The sequence below is a fragment of the Chanodichthys erythropterus genome, chromosome 3 (genome assembly GCF_024489055.1).
Source record: "Chanodichthys erythropterus isolate Z2021 chromosome 3, ASM2448905v1, whole genome shotgun sequence".
Lineage (NCBI taxonomy): Eukaryota > Metazoa > Chordata > Actinopteri > Cypriniformes > Xenocyprididae > Chanodichthys > Chanodichthys erythropterus.
The window spans coordinates 72,713,274-72,734,358 of record NC_090223.1 but is presented as its reverse complement, the minus strand read 5'-3'; the positions used below and the strand labels follow the sequence as shown (position 1 = coordinate 72,734,358).

Below are 21,085 nucleotides of genomic sequence, written 5' to 3'. Positions count from 1 at the left end.
TGGAAAACAGGATGACATTTCCAAGAAGCGACATGCCTCTAAGAACCAATGAGAGCTTCAGAAACAAGACCGATTCTGATCACCATCATGGCACGTCACCCCTTGAACAAACTTCCCTGGATATGGTCTCTGGCATCCCCCTCGATTACATGCACCTCGTGTGCCTCGGAATCATGAGAAGACCTCCACTTGTGGTTGAAGATGGGTCCTCTCACTTGTAGGCTGTCGGATTTCAAATAAACACATTAACAGAAAGGTTAGTGAATGCTCAGAGAAGCGTGCCCATGGAGTTCGCAAGGAAACTAAGGGCACTGAGGGAAATTGACAGGTGGAAGGCAACAGAGTTCAGGCAGTTTTTACTGTATACCGGACCTTTTATATTGAAAGATCTCCTTACCACAGAGGTGTACAAAAACTTCTTGCTGCTTTTTGTGGGAATCTTCATCCTGTGCAACAACAGTCTGATGGAAGATTACTGTGATTATGCCAATGACATACTGGTTCTCTTCGTCAATCACTTCGGTCAACTGTATGGGCCACAATTCCTGTCCTATAATGCACACTGCCTTGTACATCTTGCAGATGATGCAAAAAAGCATGGCGTGCTAGACAACTTCAGTGCTTTCAAGTATGAGAATCACCTGAACAAACTCAAAAGGCTTCTGAGGAAACCAACATGCCCTCTGAGTCAAATAATAAAAAGATTCTCAGAGATGCAAAGAAGCTGCAAAAAACCTCACAAAACCAGGCCACATCTGCTCAAAAAACAGCATGCAACTGGTCCTCTACCTGCATCCTTTCATGAAGCGACACAGTATAAAGAGTTACGGACAAGCCCTTGCACTCTTAAACTGGAACGGGCAAACAGTCATGTTTACATCGGCGGTAAAGTTGCAAAGCTGCAAAATATCATTTCATTCAGGGATGAAATTTATGTAGCTTACAGTACATTCAACCATCAGGAATCTTTTTTTGACTATCCCCTACCATCCTCTACACTCGGCATTCATTTAGTTGACGACCTCTCAACAACCACCGTCGAGTTCTGCAAATTTGAGGAAATAGAGAACAAAATTTCTTGTCCCACATCAACGTCATTTTGTTGCAATTCCACTTTTACATACAGATTAATTCTTTATCAGCACTTTTTGTTCCATAGTTTATGCATTTGAATTACATAGTTGAATTTATCCAATTCAATACACAATATGGGTTTCAGGCTGGCAGTTCTGAAAAACATGTGCATGTGATTATTTCTCCAGATCTACTGGATCCAGATCTGAATGAAGAGCAGCTGGAGATGATGAAAGAGCAGCTGGTCTCTGGTTGTTCAGCAGGTCTCAGTTCAGTTCTGCTCACCATTCCTCTAGAGCAGTGGATCTCAATTCCAGTCCTTGGGACCCCTTGCTCTGCACATTTTGTATGTCTCCCTTTTCTGACACACTCAGTTCAGTTCATAATGAGCTGATGATCTGGTTCAGGTGTGTTAAATAAGGGAGACATACAAAAGGCTTGTTCGAGATGCATCGGCGCTGCGCAGACCGATCGGCGTATGACATCAAAGTACCGCGAGAGCGATTCAAAAGCATCGGTGTTGAATGCTCTCCAATCACTCTCGCGGTACTTTGATGTCATATGCCGATCGGTCTGCGCAGCGCCGATGCATCTCGAACAAGCCTAAAATGTGCAGAGCAAGGGGTCCCGAGGACTGGAATTCAGAAGTGCATCATGATTCTGTTAACACATGGAGATGAACTGGAGGATCTGGAACAGGCATTGATGAACATCTTAAACTGAAAGACTGTGCTGTTGACTGAATGTGGAGGATGATTTTACTGTTTCAATATCAAGAGTAAATCAGACATTCAGGTGCAAGAACTACTGCAGAAGATCGAAGGAATGATGATGGGAAATGGTGGGAGATTTATCATGGATTAAATGAAGATGAGCAACAACAAGTTAATAATCAGTTTTTAGGATATTTAGGTTATTTTTATAAATGCCTCATTCATTCATTCATTTTATTATGTTGTAAATGACAATAATAGAAACATGGCAGTTTGTTCACTAAGTGTAAGTCACTAGTTTGTCACACTGACCTTGAGGGAAAAATCCATACAGTCTGTTTTAACAGTGATTTGATCGTTCTGTTGTAGTTTCAGGAGAAGTTTTAGATTTTCCAAGCAGGAAACTACTTTGTTGTTCAGCACATAAAGATGAACTACTTATCATGATTTCAGACTGTGGTGATGTGGTTTCTCCACTGCATGGATCTTCATGTGTATCTTCAGGTTACTTTTAATAGTGAAACTCTTTCCACACTGATCACACGTGTGCAGCTTCTCTCTGCTGTGGATCCTCTCATGTGTTTTCAGAGATGATGACTGATTGAATCTCTTGTCACAGTGTGAACACTTGTAAGGTTTTTCTCCAGTGTGGATCCTCTCATGTGTTTTCAGATTTGATGACTTATTGAATCTCTTGTCACAGTGTGAACACTTGTAATGTTTCTCTCCAGTGTGGATCCTCTCATGTGTTTTCAGTGATGATGACACACTGAATCTCTTGTCGCAGTATGAACACTTGTAAGGTTTTTCTCCAGTGTGAATTCTTTGGTGTAGTTTTAAATGGGTTGCTGTAGTAAAAGTCTTCTCACACTCAAAGCACATGTACTCTCTCACACCAGTGTGTATTTTCTCATGTTCATGTAAATATGACAGCAGTGAAAAACTCTTTCCACACACAGAACATGAATGTGGCTTCTCCTTTGTATGAACTCTCAGGTGTTTCTTCAGGTTTGATGCCCAGAGAAACGTTTTGCCGCATTCATTACATGCGAACAGCTTCTCTCCGGTATGAACTGCACTGTGAATCTCAAGACTTTGTTTTGATGTGAAACTCTTCCCACATTGATCACATGTGAACGGTCTCTCTCCTGTGTGGATCCTCATGTGTTCTTTAAGGTGTGATGATCGCATGAAACTCTTCCCACATTGATCACATGTGTGTGGCTTCTCTCCTGTATGAACTTTCATGTGTTCTATAAGATGTCCTCTTTGTGTGAAGCTCTTCCCACATTTATCACATGTGAACGGCTTCTCTCCTGTATGAATTCTCATGTGAACCTTAAGATGTTGTTTGTTTGAGAAACTCTTTCCACACTGAGTGCAGGTGAAAGATTTCTTGGCTCTTTTCTTTAGAAAAGTCTTTTTAGTCTTTGAGCGACTCAAAGGTTTTTCTCCAGGTTTGTCATGATTTTCCTCCTCCACTTCACTCAGTTCTTCACTCTCCTCCTTCACTTCCATCAGCTCTGAGTCTGAAATTACAAAAAAAAGTTAATTTTCAGTATATTAAAGTGATTCAAAATGAGGATTATGAAGTGAAAAAACATAAAAGTGAACCTTCATGTACTGAAGTAGACAACTGCTATGAAATATTCTGATCACTTTGATGCCTTTTTATATATTTATTATATGTCCCTGAAGCAATTATTATATTTAAAACATTATAGTCAAATCACCATGTTTCTGTAGTGAGAACTATTACATATTTTAATGAATGACACAATTATTGCCATATTTTGACACCAACTTTTAGATTGATATTTATTTTACTAAAACTTTAATGATTAAGGGTTGGTCACACTTTTTCTTTCACAGACTTCCACACATGTGAATGTGGGACACTGAAAACAAACTCAACTGAATTTTGACCCTCAACCCTGTTATGGATTTTCCTCATCTTAAAACTGTGATGCCCAGGAAGTGACATCATCTGGGCTCTTTCTACAGCATGATGGGAGGACAAGAAAATAATCTCAATCCATCGTCTCATTTTTACACAAACTGTACAGTGTTGATCACATTCAACCCTGTTACCAAAGTTACTGTAAGAAGAATAATCTATATAACTATGAATAACTTCCTCATTTTTATGAAAAATACAACTTTATCAGTAACTATAAATCAGCTTTTGCTTAAATCAAGCTTACAACACTGTCAGCCATTCTGGAAAGTGAATTTACTTGATACAGTTTGGTGTTTACTGATATTACTATTTTTTTTATTTTGAAACTTGTCTAAAATTTTGGTAACATTGTTGCAAATTTTGAACCAGATTTAAAATAAATGTAAAATAATCTGCATTTTGACCTGATATTGACAATCGATATGAACATTTTTCAAATCTCACTTTACTGACCATTTGTTGAACATTAGTTTAACTGCATATCTAAATGTGTAGTTGAATCTTTCTAACATGAATGTTGTTCAGCATCATGAATGAATGAAGAATAAACACCAACCTCTTTGTTCTTCAGTATCTTCAGTGTGTTTCATTCTGCAGGGTTCTGGATCACTCATGTTCTCACTGTCCTCTTTAATAAACTCAGTCTTTACTGGTTTCAGCTCTTCTTGATGCTCCTTTGATGGGAAAATCCCAGCATTTATTGATGCATTCCAGTGGGAGGAGCTTCACTGATGATGAATCCCAGTGTGGGAGGAGCTGAACTGCCAAAATAAAAATATATCAGTTACGGGGTTTGTTTTATATATATAAATGATAACAGAATATAATGTAACAAAATTATTCCAAATATGTAATAATGTAACAAAATTATTCCAAATATGTATAATGGTAAGGAAAACAGCTCTACGCATGAAGACAAAAATAATTGTACATATCTGTAGTCAACAAATCCCCTCAGTCTGTTGACAGCAATGAAATGAGCTTTAAGTGTCAATTTACAGCAGATCTGAAGACATCAGCATAATAAATGAGGTGAAAACAGCAACTATTGACATGAAATAAAGAGTGTTTTCACCAGTTTCTCTGTTAATATTGATGATCTTCAGACTATCAACACTCATTCAACAAGACATTCACATCATCTCACTTTATTCTGAGTGTTTGCTGTTAGAAACTGATTATTAGAGTCAGGATATATGAGAAAATCCTATAAACTACTTTAATTAAAGACAATACTGTTATTTCTCAAAAGATGACGTGGATAAAAAACAAATAACACAAAAACAAACACTAATGACACATCTTCATCAACTGCTGCTAAATAACTACAGGTGCTGGTCATACAATTAGAATATCATCAAAAAGTTTATTTCATTCAAAAAGTGAAACTTGTATATTATATTCATTCATTACACACAGCCTGATATATTTCAAATGTTTATTTCTTTTAATTTTGATGATTATAACTGACAACTAAGAAAAGTCCCAAATTCAGTATCTCAGAAAATTAGAATATTGTGAAAAGGTTCAATATTGAAGACACCTGGTGCCACACTCTAATCAGCTAATTAACTCAAAACACCTGCAAAGGCCTTTAAATGGTATCTCAGTCTAGTTCTGTAGGCTACACAATCATGGGGAAGACAGCTGACTTGACCGTTGTCCAAAAGACGATCTTACACCCACACCTTACACAAGGAGGGCGAGACATAAAAGTTCACTGCAAAAGAGGCTGGCTGTTCAAAGAGCTCTGTGTCCAAGCACATTAATAGAGAGGCGAAGGGAAGGAAAAGATGTGGTAGAAAAAAGTGTACAAGCAATAGGGATAACCGCACCCTGGAGAGGATTGTGGAACAAAACCCATTCAAAAATGTGGGGGAGATTCACAAAGAGTGGACTGCAGCTGGAGTCAGTGCTTCAAGAACCACTACGCACAGATGTATGCAAGACATGGGTTTCAGCTGTCGCATTCCTTGTGTCAAGCCACTCTTGAACAACAGACAGCACCAGAAGCGGCTAAAGACAAAAGGGACTGGACTGCTGCTGAGTGGTCCAAAGTTATGTTCTCTGATGAAGAGGAAGATGCGATATGCCAGACCCAACAATGCAGAAGAGCTGAAGGCCACTATCAGAGCAACCTGGGCTCTCATAACACCTGAGCAGTGCCACAGACTGATGTACTTCATGCCACTCCGCATTGCTGCAGTAATTCAGGCAAAAGGAGCCCCAACTAAGTATTGAGTGCTGTACATGCTCATACTTTTCATGTTCATACTTTTCAGTTGGTCAAGATTTCTAAAAATCCTTTCTTTGTATTGGTCTTAAGTAATTTTCTAATTTTCTGAGATACTGAATTTGGGATTTTCCTTAGTTGTCAGTTATAATCAAAATCAAAATTAAAAGAAATAAACATTTGAAATATATCAGTCTGTGTGTAATAATGAATGAATATAATATACAAGTTTCACTTTTTGAATGGAATTAGTGAAATAAATCAACTTTTTGATGATATTCTAATTATATGACCAGCACCTGTATGATTTGACGATAACCATGAAACATGGTTTGATTTTATGATAACATTCATTGTAAGAAAGTAATTTAGATCTTTAACATGTAACAGTTTTATGTGCAGAAACTGAAAACTCTCCCCGTCTCAGACTCACAAATCCTGCTGGAAAGATCTCACTTAGAGAAAAACTCGGAGATTTTAGATTTCTACTTAAACTATATGCAATTTTTGTAAAGCTTTCATTCACGGTATGGACATCATTGTCACTTTCTAGAGCATGTTTTTTTATTAATATGGTCATTTATCTAAAACTATTATAAATGTTTTGCTTTTAATTAAGTATGATGTTGTTATTAAACAGTGTTTTGTTTCTGAATGAAATCGGGTGAATCAATGATTTAGTGGTGCACTCATAAAGAGAGCCATTTACTTCATTCCTGAATGAATCAGCCGTTTGAACAAATCAAATGAATGAAGGAGTTGTTGGCAATCTCAGAAGCATAGACCAGGAGACTTTGGGATCTCTTGAAGCAGAAGTTACTCTTTATTGAGAAACACGCTGTGCGTCGCTGTGGTCATCCAAAATCTAACTAAGGCAGTGTACATTGAAGTTTATATACATTCAAGGGGGAGGGATACATAGAGTAGAGGTGGAAAAAAACTAAACAATGCATGCCAATGCAGTGCAGGAAATCAGCCCATTCCCTACATTTCCCAGCCATGATCTAATCAGCATAGTCATTCAAATGCATAGGTGCTAATCCAAACAGTCTGACAGTATTGCCCATACCTTTACATTATCATAGAGACAAAAGCACAGCTGTAACTTGAGCTTGTCATGGCTTATGGTCAGGAAGTGCATGAAGACAAAAGGTTAGTGTCTCAGACACCTGGGCTGACTGCCTTGATCTCCTTTAGAATGTCATTATCTTTACCTCAAAATGTAAAACACAATGTACATAAAGTTTTCAGTTCATATACTATTACATTGGAACTTAGATATAACATAGTACAAATTTGTAATCCCACAATTGTGACACAACTCACACTATTTGTTTTTCATCTGTCAGCGCATGTACTCGCACCATTACATTTCCTACAGCTCACCTGAAAACATTTCATGACTTTAAATTTGTTATGAAAATGGCTGTAAGGCATGCTGAATCATTTGATAATGTCTAAGTAGAAAGCATAGGTCAGCTTTTTAAGTGCCTTTTGTTAGCAGTAGAGTAAAATTGTCTTCCTTAGGATAATTTCTTTTTAAAATAATAGGACACATTCCTAATGTTAACCAAAGACAAATACCTTGTTCGGAAAGGCACAGGTAATGAATAACATTTTACATTTTAGACAGTCATTGTGTTGTTGTCAACATTCTTTTAACATATTGAAGCAAAGATGTATAAATATCTCTTCCATAAGAGTCAGATGGTGCAAGAGGATCAATTGTTGATTTTACAATTTCCATCGCAGCAGCAGTCAGTGGGCACTGAATTTCTGGTACTTGAACTCCTCCAGCTTCATCTACGCTGTCAAATGTCTCCCAGTCTGTTCCAAACAGCTCCAGATTCTTAAATGTATTATAGAAAACTGTTGCATTATACTTTAAGCAACAGTAACAAATAATTTGACAACACAGCAAAAGTATATAGAATTTAATAAAAATTTAAGCTGCAATTCCTCCTCATCCTGGGTTGAATTCTGCATGTGTCCCAAAACCCACAGCTGGTTAGGGGTGAGTCCACCTTCAGACCGTAATGGGTGATTATCCCAGCCTTCAGAAAAAGTATGGAGGTCGCGCTGCAGGCGTGGGATGAATACATAGTGTGTACAGAACACATGAAGAGAATCAGATAAGTCCAACAAACCATCTTCCTCAAGGCTGTGGAGAACATCATAATACAGCTGTGTTACACCAAGCCAGACATCTCGCCACAGACGTTCAATTCTAAAAGGGGAAAACAATTTTTTTTTAAATCAGTTTAGTTGGTCACACTTTACAATAAGTCACATTTGTTAAAAGGGATAGTTCACCCAAAAATAAAAATTGTCACTATTTACACACACTCAAGTTGTTCCATGTGCTGCATAACCAATGAGGTTCATTCTCATTACATTCGGTCATCAAAATCTTACTTGGTTTTCTGAAGATAAAAGTCGTACATGTTTGGAACGACATGAAGGGGAGTAATTAGACAATTTTCATTTTGGAGTGAACTATCCCTTTAATGTATTAAATAACATGAACTAACATTGAGCGATACAGTTAATGTTAGTTTAAAATACAGTCGCTCCTTGTTCATATTAGTCCACCTTACATTGTTAACAAATACAACTTTATATTTTAATGTGTAAGTAAATGTTGAAATGAACAATGATAAATGATTAATAAATGCTAAAGAGATAATTACTTGAATATGAAGAATGAACTAGTATTAACTAATGAAACCCTTAAACCTGTAAGATTTTTTTTATTTTTTTTGTACAGTGGAACATCAAAGGGGATCACTCATGTTCTTTGCAGATTTCAGCTCTTCCTGATGCTTCAGTGCTCTTCTGATGGGAATATTCCTGCATTTATTGGAGAATGGCTGTGGGAGGAGCTTCACTGATGATGTGACTGCTGTCAAAGTCCAGAGAAAATTCACTAAATGAAATGTGTCTGTTTAATGTTTCAAATTACTTTCGTGAAAACAAAATGTTTTAATGTGTCATCATCATTTAGTGTAACAGATATATTTAATGCAAAAAGGAATCAGTTATTTTGACCTGTATTTAATAAAGTATATAAAAGAATAAGAGATCATACTAAATTTCATTATATTTTAAATGATTAAAAACTTCTTGGTGACAAATAGGTGAAAGCTAGTGGTTTGAAGGAAAGTGGCAAAGTATAAAGATTTAAAATGACAAAGAGTATTTTGGGCTTCACTGTGATCCTTCAATACAGTGTTTGATTGTCAGCAAATGATTCTTGTTCTGAATATGCCTGAAATATGTTTTTTTTCATTTGTGCTATATTAACTATATTAACTTTTGTATTTCACACCTAAACTAAATGCATTCAGAATTTATATCGGTCTATCGTAAAGTAACTGATGCTAATTCAGAACTTTATTCTGTTTCTCCATTAAAATATTGACAGATATCTAGAAAAGTAGTAAAGAACTGTAAGAAAAACAGTTAAAAGCATAAAGACAAAAATAATTGTTCATATTTGAGGTCCACAAATCCCCTCAGTCTGTTGGCAGCAATGAAATGAGCTTTAAGTGTCAATTTACAGCAGATCTGAAGACATCAGCATAATAAATGAGGTGAAAACAGGAACTATTGACATGAAATAAAGAGTGTTTTCAGCAGTTTCTCTGTTAATATTGATGATCCTCAGACTATCAACACTCATTCAACAAGACATTAGCAGATCATCTCACTTTACACATTATTGGAGTCCTATAAACTGCTCTACTGAAAGACAATACTGTTATTTCTCACAACATGATGTGGATAAAACACCAATAATACAAAAAAAAAAAAAAAAAAAAAAATAAAAATATATATATATATATATATATATATATATATATATATATATATATATATATATAAACCACTGCTGCTAAATAACTACAATATAATATATATGAACTGAAAGTTTGATTTTCTAATAATAAGTACATTGATTGCAGGAGTGAAATTAGATCAGAAGAGACAATGATCACAAAACCTTTCAAAATAAAGAGCAGCACAAAGTAGGGTTGTCGTCATAATACAGAATCATCTCATTTTTAAGATATCAAAGTAGTGATCTGTATTAATGTCACCACCAATATGGGTAGTCCAAACCAGGCCATGTGTACCAAAACATCTGTGCCACATCCAGCAACACCAGTCAGGAGTCTGACATGCCTTATGTCCCACATCTGGTAAAAAATCAGAAAAGTGCTCTTGTCTGTGGACAGGTGTTCAAAATTCCAGAGGATGTTGTTAACAAAGAGATCCTACCTTCCAATGAGGTTTCAGTGGTCCCTATTAAGGACTTATTGTCCTTTCAAGAAGGGATGGCATTAAAAATAGCCCCCCCCCCCTGCTCTTAACTCTCTGGTCATTTCTTGTCATAGAGACATAAGTAATATATCAACTGAAACTATAGAATGTCTTCTTTTATTTGTGTACACTCAGAGTAAAAACAAAATGTTGTGCTTTTTGCAAAATAAAGAAAACTAACATGATGCGTGATCTCTCGTCTCCCTCTGAACAAAGTTTAATCTGATAGTTCTCAGAAAATGAACTGTAACTTAGTGAATACTAATGACAAAATAAATGACACTTATGTCTAAAGAAACGTTGAAATGTCAGGTTTTAAATCGTGTAAGTCAAATCGAAAAGAAACATTCTGTGTTTATGTAATCTGTATGAAAAGAGACCCGTGTCAGAAGTCCTTGATTCAGCTCATTATCCGCTAATGCGGCCATGCTCATGGAGCGAGCGCTATTCAGTCAATACATGCAGGCATCGTGTTTATCATAAGTGTTTATCTGTTTGTTAAAGCTATGGTTAGAGACCTCTGGAAGACATGCCTTCAGTTCCTGGAATGTCCTGTTCTTCTTTAGATGAATTTGTGGACTAAATGTGCACAGAGCGCCTTTCGGCTGCAAGTATGAATTGAAAACACCAGCGCTCACAGTGATGATAACGAATATTAACCCTTAATCGGCTCTTGGGGTCCAGCTGACCCCACTGACAGTTTCCTTCGTTTTTTAAAAGTTTTCCTTTCATCTCAGGGGCATGAAACTCTGTGACTTTTCCTAAATAATCTATCTAAGCATGCACAAAAAATCTGGGCTTGATTTGGTTGTTCTATAGGTGCATAAAGTCCTTCATGGTCAGATTGACCCCACATTGAAAATTACTTTTTTTTCCATTTCATTTGTCAAAATAAATAAATAAATCCAGTATAAATCTGAAATGTTCTACATGACCATAAACACAAAGTGGAACGAACTTTCATCTCACACACACACACAAACATGTGTGCGACTGCAACAAAGGGCATTTTTATAGAAATTGGCAACAAAAAAATAAAAATAATTGGCCTAAATATGAACAATTTTACAAAATACCGGTGTCTCATATTCCACTAGCTTGCTTTGGGATTTCCCCATATTGGCAGTCTGATTCTGTGGCTTTTCGTGCGTGCCATTAATCTGTTGGACGTCTCCGTACAGATCTGATCTCTTCACCCAAGATCAGCCGGGCGGACGCTCTCAATAGCGCCCTATTCGGGATCGCACTCAACTCAGTCCCCCTTATTTGCCCATGTGATTTCAGTTTTTTTTTTTTTTTTTTTTACCTCCTAAAAAACATCAATTCATGCTGCATTTGCCACAGATTCAAACTCCCCTTATGGTTTATCCCTATCAATTTAATTTTAAATTCAACCAAATTCTATTTTTTTTTTTTTAAATGTTCCCCCTGAATTTTCCAAGTTTGTCTCTTACCAGAAGCACCCGTTGCCATCTCGGGTTCGTTTTCTTTTGATTCCAGTGGTCGTCCTCCTGGACCTACACACAGTGTTGGGGTAGTTACTCAAAAAATTTAATTAGTTACTAGTTACTACTAGTTACTTCTTTAAATTGTAATGAGATTACTTTACTAGTTACTGCATTTGAAAAGTAACTTCACTACTTATTACTTTACTTTTTCTTAATTTACCGTGTAGATACATGGACAAACATCATAACCCTATCATCACTTAACCTTTCTGCATAGAGTTTATTGTATAAATATTGAACCATATGAAAGAACAATATCCCCGTCTGCACAAAGAAATATGCATCACCGTATAATCCAGAAACAACAGGACAAAGAAGGCATTTTAAAATGTTGTCAACACAAGTTTCAAAACACAGGCTTTAGGAAACATGAGAACAAAACTCTTCTTCTGAGAACAAAACCAGCTTTTTATTAAATTCATGGCAACAACAAAAAAAGAAGTGGTCAATTAAAAATATAAAAATAAAGGTCACTTTATCCTATAAAAAACAACAATCTTAATTTAAAATGCACTTAAGCCATAAAAGGAAATAGAAAATGAAATTAATTAATTAAACAGAAAATTCAAGTCATCCCAAAAACCCTGACCCCGTTTTCCCCTTAGCTCGCTCTCCTCTGCCACCTGGAGATGTGGCTTCTAGAGGCGGTAACATACCAAGTCACAAACTCTTGAACCTATTAAGGAATTATTGTTTGTTGCAATTATCACAATGCACAAAACAGAAAGTGCAACAAAAGTGCAACAGTGAAAACAGAAAGTGCAACAAAAAGTTTATCTCATAAACTTTATCCCATTCAATTCATTTTTCTCTCTATTCTTCAAAATAACGATTGTATCGCATAAGTAAAAGTCTTTCAAATCTTTTATCTGACAGCCTGTTCCTCCTTGGGGTCAGAATAATACTGCCCAGGCTGAAAAGCCTTTCGACTGGTGCACTTGACGGTATTGGAGTGTTGTACTGCTTTGCAATTTCCTTAATCCTGGGGAACCTGGAGAGAACCTCCAAGTCAGATCCAGGCATTTTTAGGTACTCCATGACTTCAGTCTCTGCGGTGTAGGAAAACTCCTCTTCAAATTCAAAAAAGTCATTGTGACTGGAGGTGGCAGGGCTCTGAATTGCTGGTCTCATCAGTGGCTCTTCAGGAATCCGGGCACGACATTCAGAAATTAGCATGTTTTTAACAGCATCTCTTCTCTCTCATCTTTGAGCCAGCGGACCTTTAATTTGGGCATTGTGGCAGCAGCCATCAGAGCATCCTTGCTGTCTAAGACGGATGCAAATCTGTCTTTGATTGCCTGTGATATGAAATAGTAGGCTACATTAGACAAACATATATAGTTCAATTAACAGCCTCTTAAATTTGGGCTACAGAACATCAGCTATATTAAACTGCAGGCCTATAGCCTACACTGCAAGCTATTATTTAAGGCAGCACTGATAAAAATGATTTTGTGGTGAAGTAAATACTACAGAAAAAACAATGTAATTTACATGAAAAAGTTAGTTCAGGCAAGAATAAAAAAAACTAAGTAAATTCTTCATTCAGTGTTATATTATTTGAGTGAAATGAACTAAATAGATAATCAACATTTTCCTAGCCAAGTTAAAATTACTTATTTTCTTTGTTACTTTCATTTAACTTAGTTAAGAGTTTACTTAATTCCATATGTGAAATTTACTTAAAACATATGTGCAAAAACTTGCCAAGTAAAAATTGATTTCTTTTCATTCATTTTATTATTCAATATGTGTTTACCTGTACAATAGCACCAGGCATGCCAGCTGTCATCTGGGAAAGGCCATCCTTCAATGCAAGCAACTTTGACATGAGAATCTCTAAGGTTGGCAGCAGGATGCCGTAGTAGCAATAATTTTCTCCTTGTAGTATATCTAATGCAGCAGCAAGAGGACTTAACACTGCACAATATTCCTTCAGGAACTGATACTCTCGCTCAGTGATGCTCTTTACGCTCAGTCTAGAAAAAATGGTGTTTAAATCTCTGATTGGGATTTCTGTGATAAGAGACAAGGCGTCATGAGTTGAGTTCCAGCATGTAGCAGTGGGTATGATGAGCTTTCTTTTTAGCACATCCTCAACCTGGTCTGCAGCCACAGTAGAGCGACTAGTTTTTGTCCAGAGAGCTGCACACTTGGCAAGAGCACTTCTGTAAACTGCTTTACAGTCATTGTTACTGGTCAGCCATTTCTCCAGGTCATTTTTTTGCGATCAGGTTTAGTGTATGAGATGCACAGCGCAGATGAGGCGGCAGTGAAAATGTCTCATTTGATTGAGTGCTTCGGCAACATCAGTAAAAGTGACCTCCTCCCCCTCCTCATCAGATGACTCAGAGTCAGACTCATCATCAGGATGGGATTCAAACATTCTAAATGCTTTTACAAAATTGCTGCCATTATCAGTGACACATGCTGTTACTTTATGTGATAGCCCAAAGGATGAATGAACCTGTTCTATTTCGCTTGCTATAACATCGTAAGTGTCTCTTCCTCTCACTCTCTTGCAGGCAAGAGCAGCCTTCTCGCGTTTAAAACTAATGCTGTCTATCCAGTGCACCGTCATTCCTAAATAACTTTTGTTGTTGGCGGACCAAATGTCCGCGGTGGTACACACATGATCCAGGGACTCGAACGTTCTTTTAACCTCTTCCACTCTGCCGGCCCGTGGGCGGGCCGAAACGACGTCATAGTATTTTCACTTATTTTGTTTTAAGATTTCTGCAGATACTACCAACCCATATATGGTACCATTTGAAAGCTTAGAATCTAATCTTTACAAAGAATATAATGACTTCTGTGTTTATGTTACACAAATTAGTAAGATAAAGCTTAAATATACAATCATGCCAAAAACGCCCCTCCCCTTGACTACGATGAGGAAATATAAATATGAATATGAATTTTTCGCATATTTCATAAAACAGACATGTCATATATCAGAAGAAAGCTCTCATTCTCAGGAATTCGGCTATATAGTTTATTTTATTGTTTTCACAACATCATTTGAACGATCTTCAAAAGAATTGCGCAATAAATTTGATAAATGTGGAAAAAACAAACACAAACGTCACATTTCTACCCCTTTCAATGCTTCTCTAAGATAAAATCAGCCACAAACTCTATATCATCTTTTACCTTATGAAGTTTTCTTTCAAATGAGCCTACTTTCACTCTTCTGTTGTCCGAAACACAAAATGGAGACGAATGAAGAAACACGCGATCTTCACACCATCATCCAAACGGTCTGGCTTCCTTCAGTGATGACGATGATATACATATCAGGCATGTGTATAAAGCTGAGGATCCTATTTGTCCAGGGACATGTCAATCAAGCTTCTAGTCCAATCAGATGGCGAGATATTCAACAAATCATTGAGGCAGACAGGCGGGATCACACCACAGCTTTACACACACACGCGCGCTTCAGTTCCACGTGGTGGGCGTGTGATCGCGTTGCGAGTGATGAGAGGAGCTGTTTGATGGAAGATTTGCATGTGTTTTCATAGTTTGTGTATTGTTTTGACTTCTAAAATGGCATATGGAGAGGGAAAAGCACCAATGGCACCGATATAAACGTTTATTGAAAGTGATGAGGCATTGACCAGTGACGCCGTGTTATGATTCGGCGAAAATGACAGCTCTTTTCTCGAGGGAGACGAGAGGACCCTGCGCTTGACTGGTAAGCTCATATATTCCTGCATTTACAATGCTAATGCTTATTTAATGATAAAATTATTATTTTGAAATGGGAAAGCACAGCAACTAAGCCAATAAACTGTTACATTTGACAAAACATTTGACGAAACTGCGTATAAGTATGCATACTCATACATATTAGTATACAAGCATGCAGACTTCAATAAAATCGTCATTTGAGTAAATCTACATTTTGAAATCGTAAAATACATATTATTATATTGTAAAAAACTAACTAACAACTTTTATTTTTTGTTTCAGATGCTGCATGAGATCCTGGACCACCGCAACAGATGGTCCTCAGCTTCACATCTTCAAGACAGGCCAGAGGAAGGTGATGCTCTCAACACAAGGGACAAAATATTATAGTGATGCACAGAATGATATAAATGTGGAGGATGTAGATCATGTTTTACATTGTTAAAGACCACATACATTTTATTTTATATGTTATACTGTCTTGTGTCACCTGAAAGGAGAATAAAAAGTGTAAAACGCTAAACAAAATCTCATTCTTTTATGCTTTTTAGCATAGTACTTGTTTTGCATCTCGGAGACAAAGATGAAAATGAAGAAAATCAATAAATAATAAAATAAAGTGCTATACCATATAATAAAAATAGGATTTTTGGGGTAATGCAGTCTGTAAAACCTGTTTTTGCAAAGGACAATCCAAAGAACACTTGCATATGCTAAAATATCATTTTGCCTCCCTTCAGTTACATTTCAATAACTTCTGTTTAGAAGATGATAGATTAAAAATATTTTTTTCTAGTACAAGCTGTCACCTAGTGGAATCAAAGAAAACAATCAGCAAGTCCCTAGAGCAATCAGAACCTGATTTACAGATTTTCAAAAACAGGATTTTAAACAAAAAAAACAAAAATCGCCTATTTTTTAAGTGCTTATTACAGTATTTTAAATGCATAGAATGTTATTTCTGAAGTATTACAGTCTGATTTTGTTATTTTGAGGGGTTTTCTTTACAATGACACCAATATTTTACATTTCTCTCACTGTATGTGTGAAGAGTGAACATTTAAACTTTGGTATGTCAAATTCAGGTGGAAATCTAAAATACGCCTCAGAGTGGAAGAGGTTTTAAGCTTCGATTCCATGTCGGAATAACACTTATCCATGTATTGTGAAAATGTTTTCCTGTCGGACGTTGGCTTGCGAGTCATGGGTATTTTATCTAGTATTTTTCTAAACCTGGGCGATTCAATGGTCGACAGGGGAAGCATGTCTTCTACAATGAACCCTGCAACTAGCCTGTTCATTTCGTTTTGTGTTACCTGCTGCGCTCCAAGACTTGAGAAAAGCTTAGCTTGTTTAGGCGGGGTCGGCTGATAATGAGCGACTTCAAATGACTGGTGAGCAGGATCTTTCGCCACAAGTTTTGTATTGCCATGCTGGGCTGACAAATGCTTAGATAGGTTGCTCATCGAGTTGGCAGCAGTTGAAAGACACTTGTCACCTGGGCATAGTGTGCATTTCACACGAATATTTTTGTCCTTTTGAGCAATAAACTTAAAGTAATGTGAATATCGCCAGTGGCCGAAACCCCCTGTCTCCGTCTCCATCTCAATTTCCCGCTCCTTTTCTCACCAGCAGCAACGTCAAATCGATTTCTATGGCAACGGCACACATACAGGCACACGCATGCATGCACCACTTAAACAGACAGAACATTACACACAGGCAAACACGGCTTGGGTAACGCAGGAAAGCGCGTTCCTATAGTCTAGTAAAGTAGTGTAGTTACCAATTTTATTAGTGTAATACGTTACTTTACTTCGTTACCCAAAAAAGTAATATCGTTACTGTAATCCGTTACTTTGTAACTCGTTACCCCCAACACTGCCTACACAGCACCGGTCCCTTGTCCCTGAATCTAAATGGGGTTTCCAGGTCTCCAGGTCCAGAAGGTCCGTCCAAGGAATCCCACTTCTGACACCAAAATTGTTGTGGCAAAAATTAATTAGTTGAAATCACAAATAAGAGACAAACCTTATGAAAATTCACTTTATAAAGATTTTAATTTCTTGCAAGAAAGAGTCCACAGTTGACACAACCATACAATGTCTGCCCCGAGTTTGAACTAAGGACACAAAATAACCCACAAACATTTATACCCCAGAGGTTTGAGCAACTCTCCCCAGTACTTTTCCATACAGGATGAAGGTAACAAACACACACACAAATGGCCTCCCCTTTTGTCTTAGAACTTATTTAAATTATCTGACACCCTTGGTTTGGGAAAGCTCTCAGTTTGGGTGTCCCATCGTTACTCCCTGGGTTTCAACAGACGCTGTGTCTGTTGAGCTCAGAGAGGTGTTTTGCATAGCTGAAACAGATATTGACTTCAGTGTGAACTCAAACATAAATCTTTTTGTGTGATTAAATTTTTCCCCAACAGCCGTTTTCAAGTGAGACCGAGGACCAGCGCCCTGACACGACCACAACGCAGCCCTGAAGTATCAGCAGAGATTGAGTCAACTAGATCATCCATTGTGAAGGCCTCATCGACACGACAGCCAGTAGCACAGTTCCTCAACAGACCGTCCATACTGGCGTGATAAATACAATCCTCAACTGGATGGAACTGGATTAAATACTTTAAATGTTGCGATCCTATCGGACTTATGATAGTTACCTGAATCGTAACCAAGCACTGTTCGCCAGAGGAGAACTGGCCCCCCCGACTAAGCCTGGTTTCTCCCAAGGTTTTTTTCTCAATTTTACCACACCTGTTTGTCACCTGATGGACTTTGGGTTCCTTGCCGCTGTCGCCTTTGGCTTGCTTAGTTGGGGACACTTGACATTTCATATTCTGGCCACTCCAGTTATCTCTGTATGTATACAGAGATATACGTATGTATACAGAGATGGCAATATTCAAAAGACAGCTGAAAACCCATCTCTTTCGTGAGCACTTAACCTCATCTTAAAAAAAAAAAAAAAACTTCTTATTCCTATCCTTTCACTTCCTCTAATCCCTCTCTATTGTAGTTTAGCATAATCTGAGCACTGCCTATAACTTGTATTATGAGCACTTCTTGTCTATTTGCCTCGTCATGACGACTCGCTTGTTGTATTCCTCACTTGTAAGTCGCTTTGGATAAAAGCGTCTGCCACATGAATAAATGTAAATTTATTGAAATTTATGCAAATGTATATTTTAGGGAACACAGTCAATGATTATCTTCACTATATTTACAACCAAACAAACTATAAAACACCGGAATGGTATAAACCAGAACTATAAAACTTCCTCTTTTAATTTACATTTTAAAAATAATAAACATATGTGGTTCAGGCAATATGTGCATATAGTTTGCAATCATAAAACTCAACTCTGTCTCATTTTGTTAAATGTCAGTTTTAATGATCAATAACAGCCATTATAAAAATCTAAGCAAAAGGTACATTTACATTTACAGTTTTAAGAAGCTACAATAAAAACTAAAGCAAACAGTTCAGTCAAACGTTCAAAGTCAGCGCTCTAATAGACTACAACAGTAAAGTTAAATAGCCTAAATATATAAATTTATGAAACTTTACTTTACCCTCAGCTAAAACGATTTTCCAGGGAACAAATTATAGATTAATGAGACCAAAGATTGCCTGTTACAAAAGATGAATTATATTTCATGTTTAACCACTACAGAGTCATCAGAGTCAGCGGCAAACATTGGAAGGACTAGCCGAGGTAAGGCTGCTCTCGGCAGGGTACATGAGCGCTGAACGGTTATATGTCATTTCCCATGTTCTGCTCCATCTTGCGCACAGTTGAGTGTGCAAACCTTTCAAAGATAATTCTTTGCCTGTGAGCGCAGAAAGACAGCGCCCCATCAAGCCTCGGGTATACTTCACTTTCTGCACCTGGACGTGTCTCGTGTGCATTTTTTTGTTCAGCACTTCATTTCACACTGTGGAGATGTGGTTTCTCCACTGCATGGATCTTCATGTGTATCTTCAGGTGACTTTTAATAGTGAAACTCTTTCCACACTGATCACACATCTGCTGTGGATCCTCTCATGTGTTTTCAGATTTGATGACACACTGAATCTCTTGTCACACTGTGAACACTTGTGGGGTTTTTCTTCAGTGTGGATCATCTGGTGTGTTTTCAGAGATGATGACTTATTGAATCTTTTGTCACAGTGTGAACACTTGTAAGGTTTTTCTCCAGTGTGGATCCTCTCATGTGTTTTCAGATGTGCTAACTGACTGAATCTCTTGTCACAGTGTGAACACTTGAAAGGTTTTTCTCCAGTGTGGATCCTCTCATGTGTTTTCAGATGTGCTAACTGACTGAATCTCTTGTCACAGTGTGAACACTTGTAAGGTTTTTCTCCAGTATGAATTCTCTGGTGCTGTTTTAAAGTTTTTTCTGTAGTAAAAGTCTTCTCACACTCAAAGCACATGTACTCTCTCACACCAGTATGAATTTTCTCATGTTCTTTTAAACTACACAGCAATGAAAAACTCTTTCCACACACAGAACATGAATGTGGCTTCTCCTTTGTATGAACTGTCAGGTGTCTCTTCAGGTCTGATGACCCTAGAAATGTTTTGTCACATTGATCACATGTGAGCGGTCTCTCTCCAGTGTGAACTTTCATGTGTTCCTTTAGATGTCCTTTTCGTGTGAAACTCTTCCCACATTGATCACATGTGAAAGGCTTCTCTCCAGTGTGGATCCTCATGTGTTCTTTAAGGTATGATGATTGACTGTAGCTCTTTCCACACTGATCACATGTGAACGGCTTCTCTCCAGTGTGAACTCTCTTGTGAACCTCAAGATATTGTTTGGTTGTGAATCTCTTTCCACATTGATTACAAGTGAACGGCTTCTCTCCTGTATGAACTCTCATGTGAATCTCAAGATGTTGTTTGGTTGATAAACTCTTTCCACACTGAGTGCAGGTTGTAGATTTCTTGTCTCTTCTTTTCTTTAAAAATGTCTTTTTAGTCTTTGAGTGACTCAAAGGTTTTTCTCCAGGTTTGTCATGATGATCCTCCTCCACTTCACTCAGTTCTTCACTCTCCTCCTTCACTTCCATCAGCTCTGAAATGAAAGAGAAAAGGTCATTTCATTTTCACTTAATCAAAATAAAGAGAGAAATATGAAGTTAAAGGTGATAAAATTGAGACTTGTTGTGATAGACAACTGCTACAAACATTACGATCATTCTGAAGCATTTGCATAAATCACTTGCATATGTCCCTGAAACTTTAACATTAATCTTCCAATCGTAAAGGACCAGCTGTCGTTCCAACGACAGAATCCAGTGGTCTGGTGAAGGTATAATGTGTGTACGTCTTTTCAGCGCTCCTGTGAAGTTCACTTAATTTTAGAATTTAGTCTCAATTTTACTTTAGCTGCTCGTTTAATCTGACTCCAATTTCAAATGTTTTTACATCAAGATTTACTGAATTCAGACAATCAGCACTGAATGGACGTCTTCTGGCTACAGAATTTCCCAAATAGCTGCTCTGCCACCTCCCCTTAAATAATTCTTAATCATTTATAAATGATATTAAGAAAATACA

General features: G+C 37.3%; 2 protein-coding genes across 2 annotated transcripts in view; one reads left to right on the top strand and one right to left on the bottom strand.

Annotated features, from left to right (window-relative positions):
• The window catches only part of LOC137006263 (oocyte zinc finger protein XlCOF6-like), a 165,444-nt gene that overhangs the window by 87,420 nt on the left and 56,939 nt on the right, over positions 1–21,085 (top strand). The window lies entirely within an intron of this gene.
• The window catches only part of LOC137014587 (zinc finger protein 420-like), a 50,182-nt gene that overhangs the window by 27,668 nt on the left and 1,429 nt on the right, over positions 1–21,085 (bottom strand). The window contains exons 2-5 of the mRNA XM_067378954.1: positions 19,539–20,600; positions 13,571–13,827; positions 4,304–4,421; positions 2,280–3,310 (exon numbers count right to left, since the gene is read on the bottom strand). Coding sequence (XP_067235055.1) covers positions 2,280–3,310; positions 4,304–4,421; positions 13,571–13,827; positions 19,539–20,600 — 2,468 coding nt within the window. The remainder of the gene's footprint in view (positions 1–2,279; positions 3,311–4,303; positions 4,422–13,570; positions 13,828–19,538; positions 20,601–21,085) is intronic.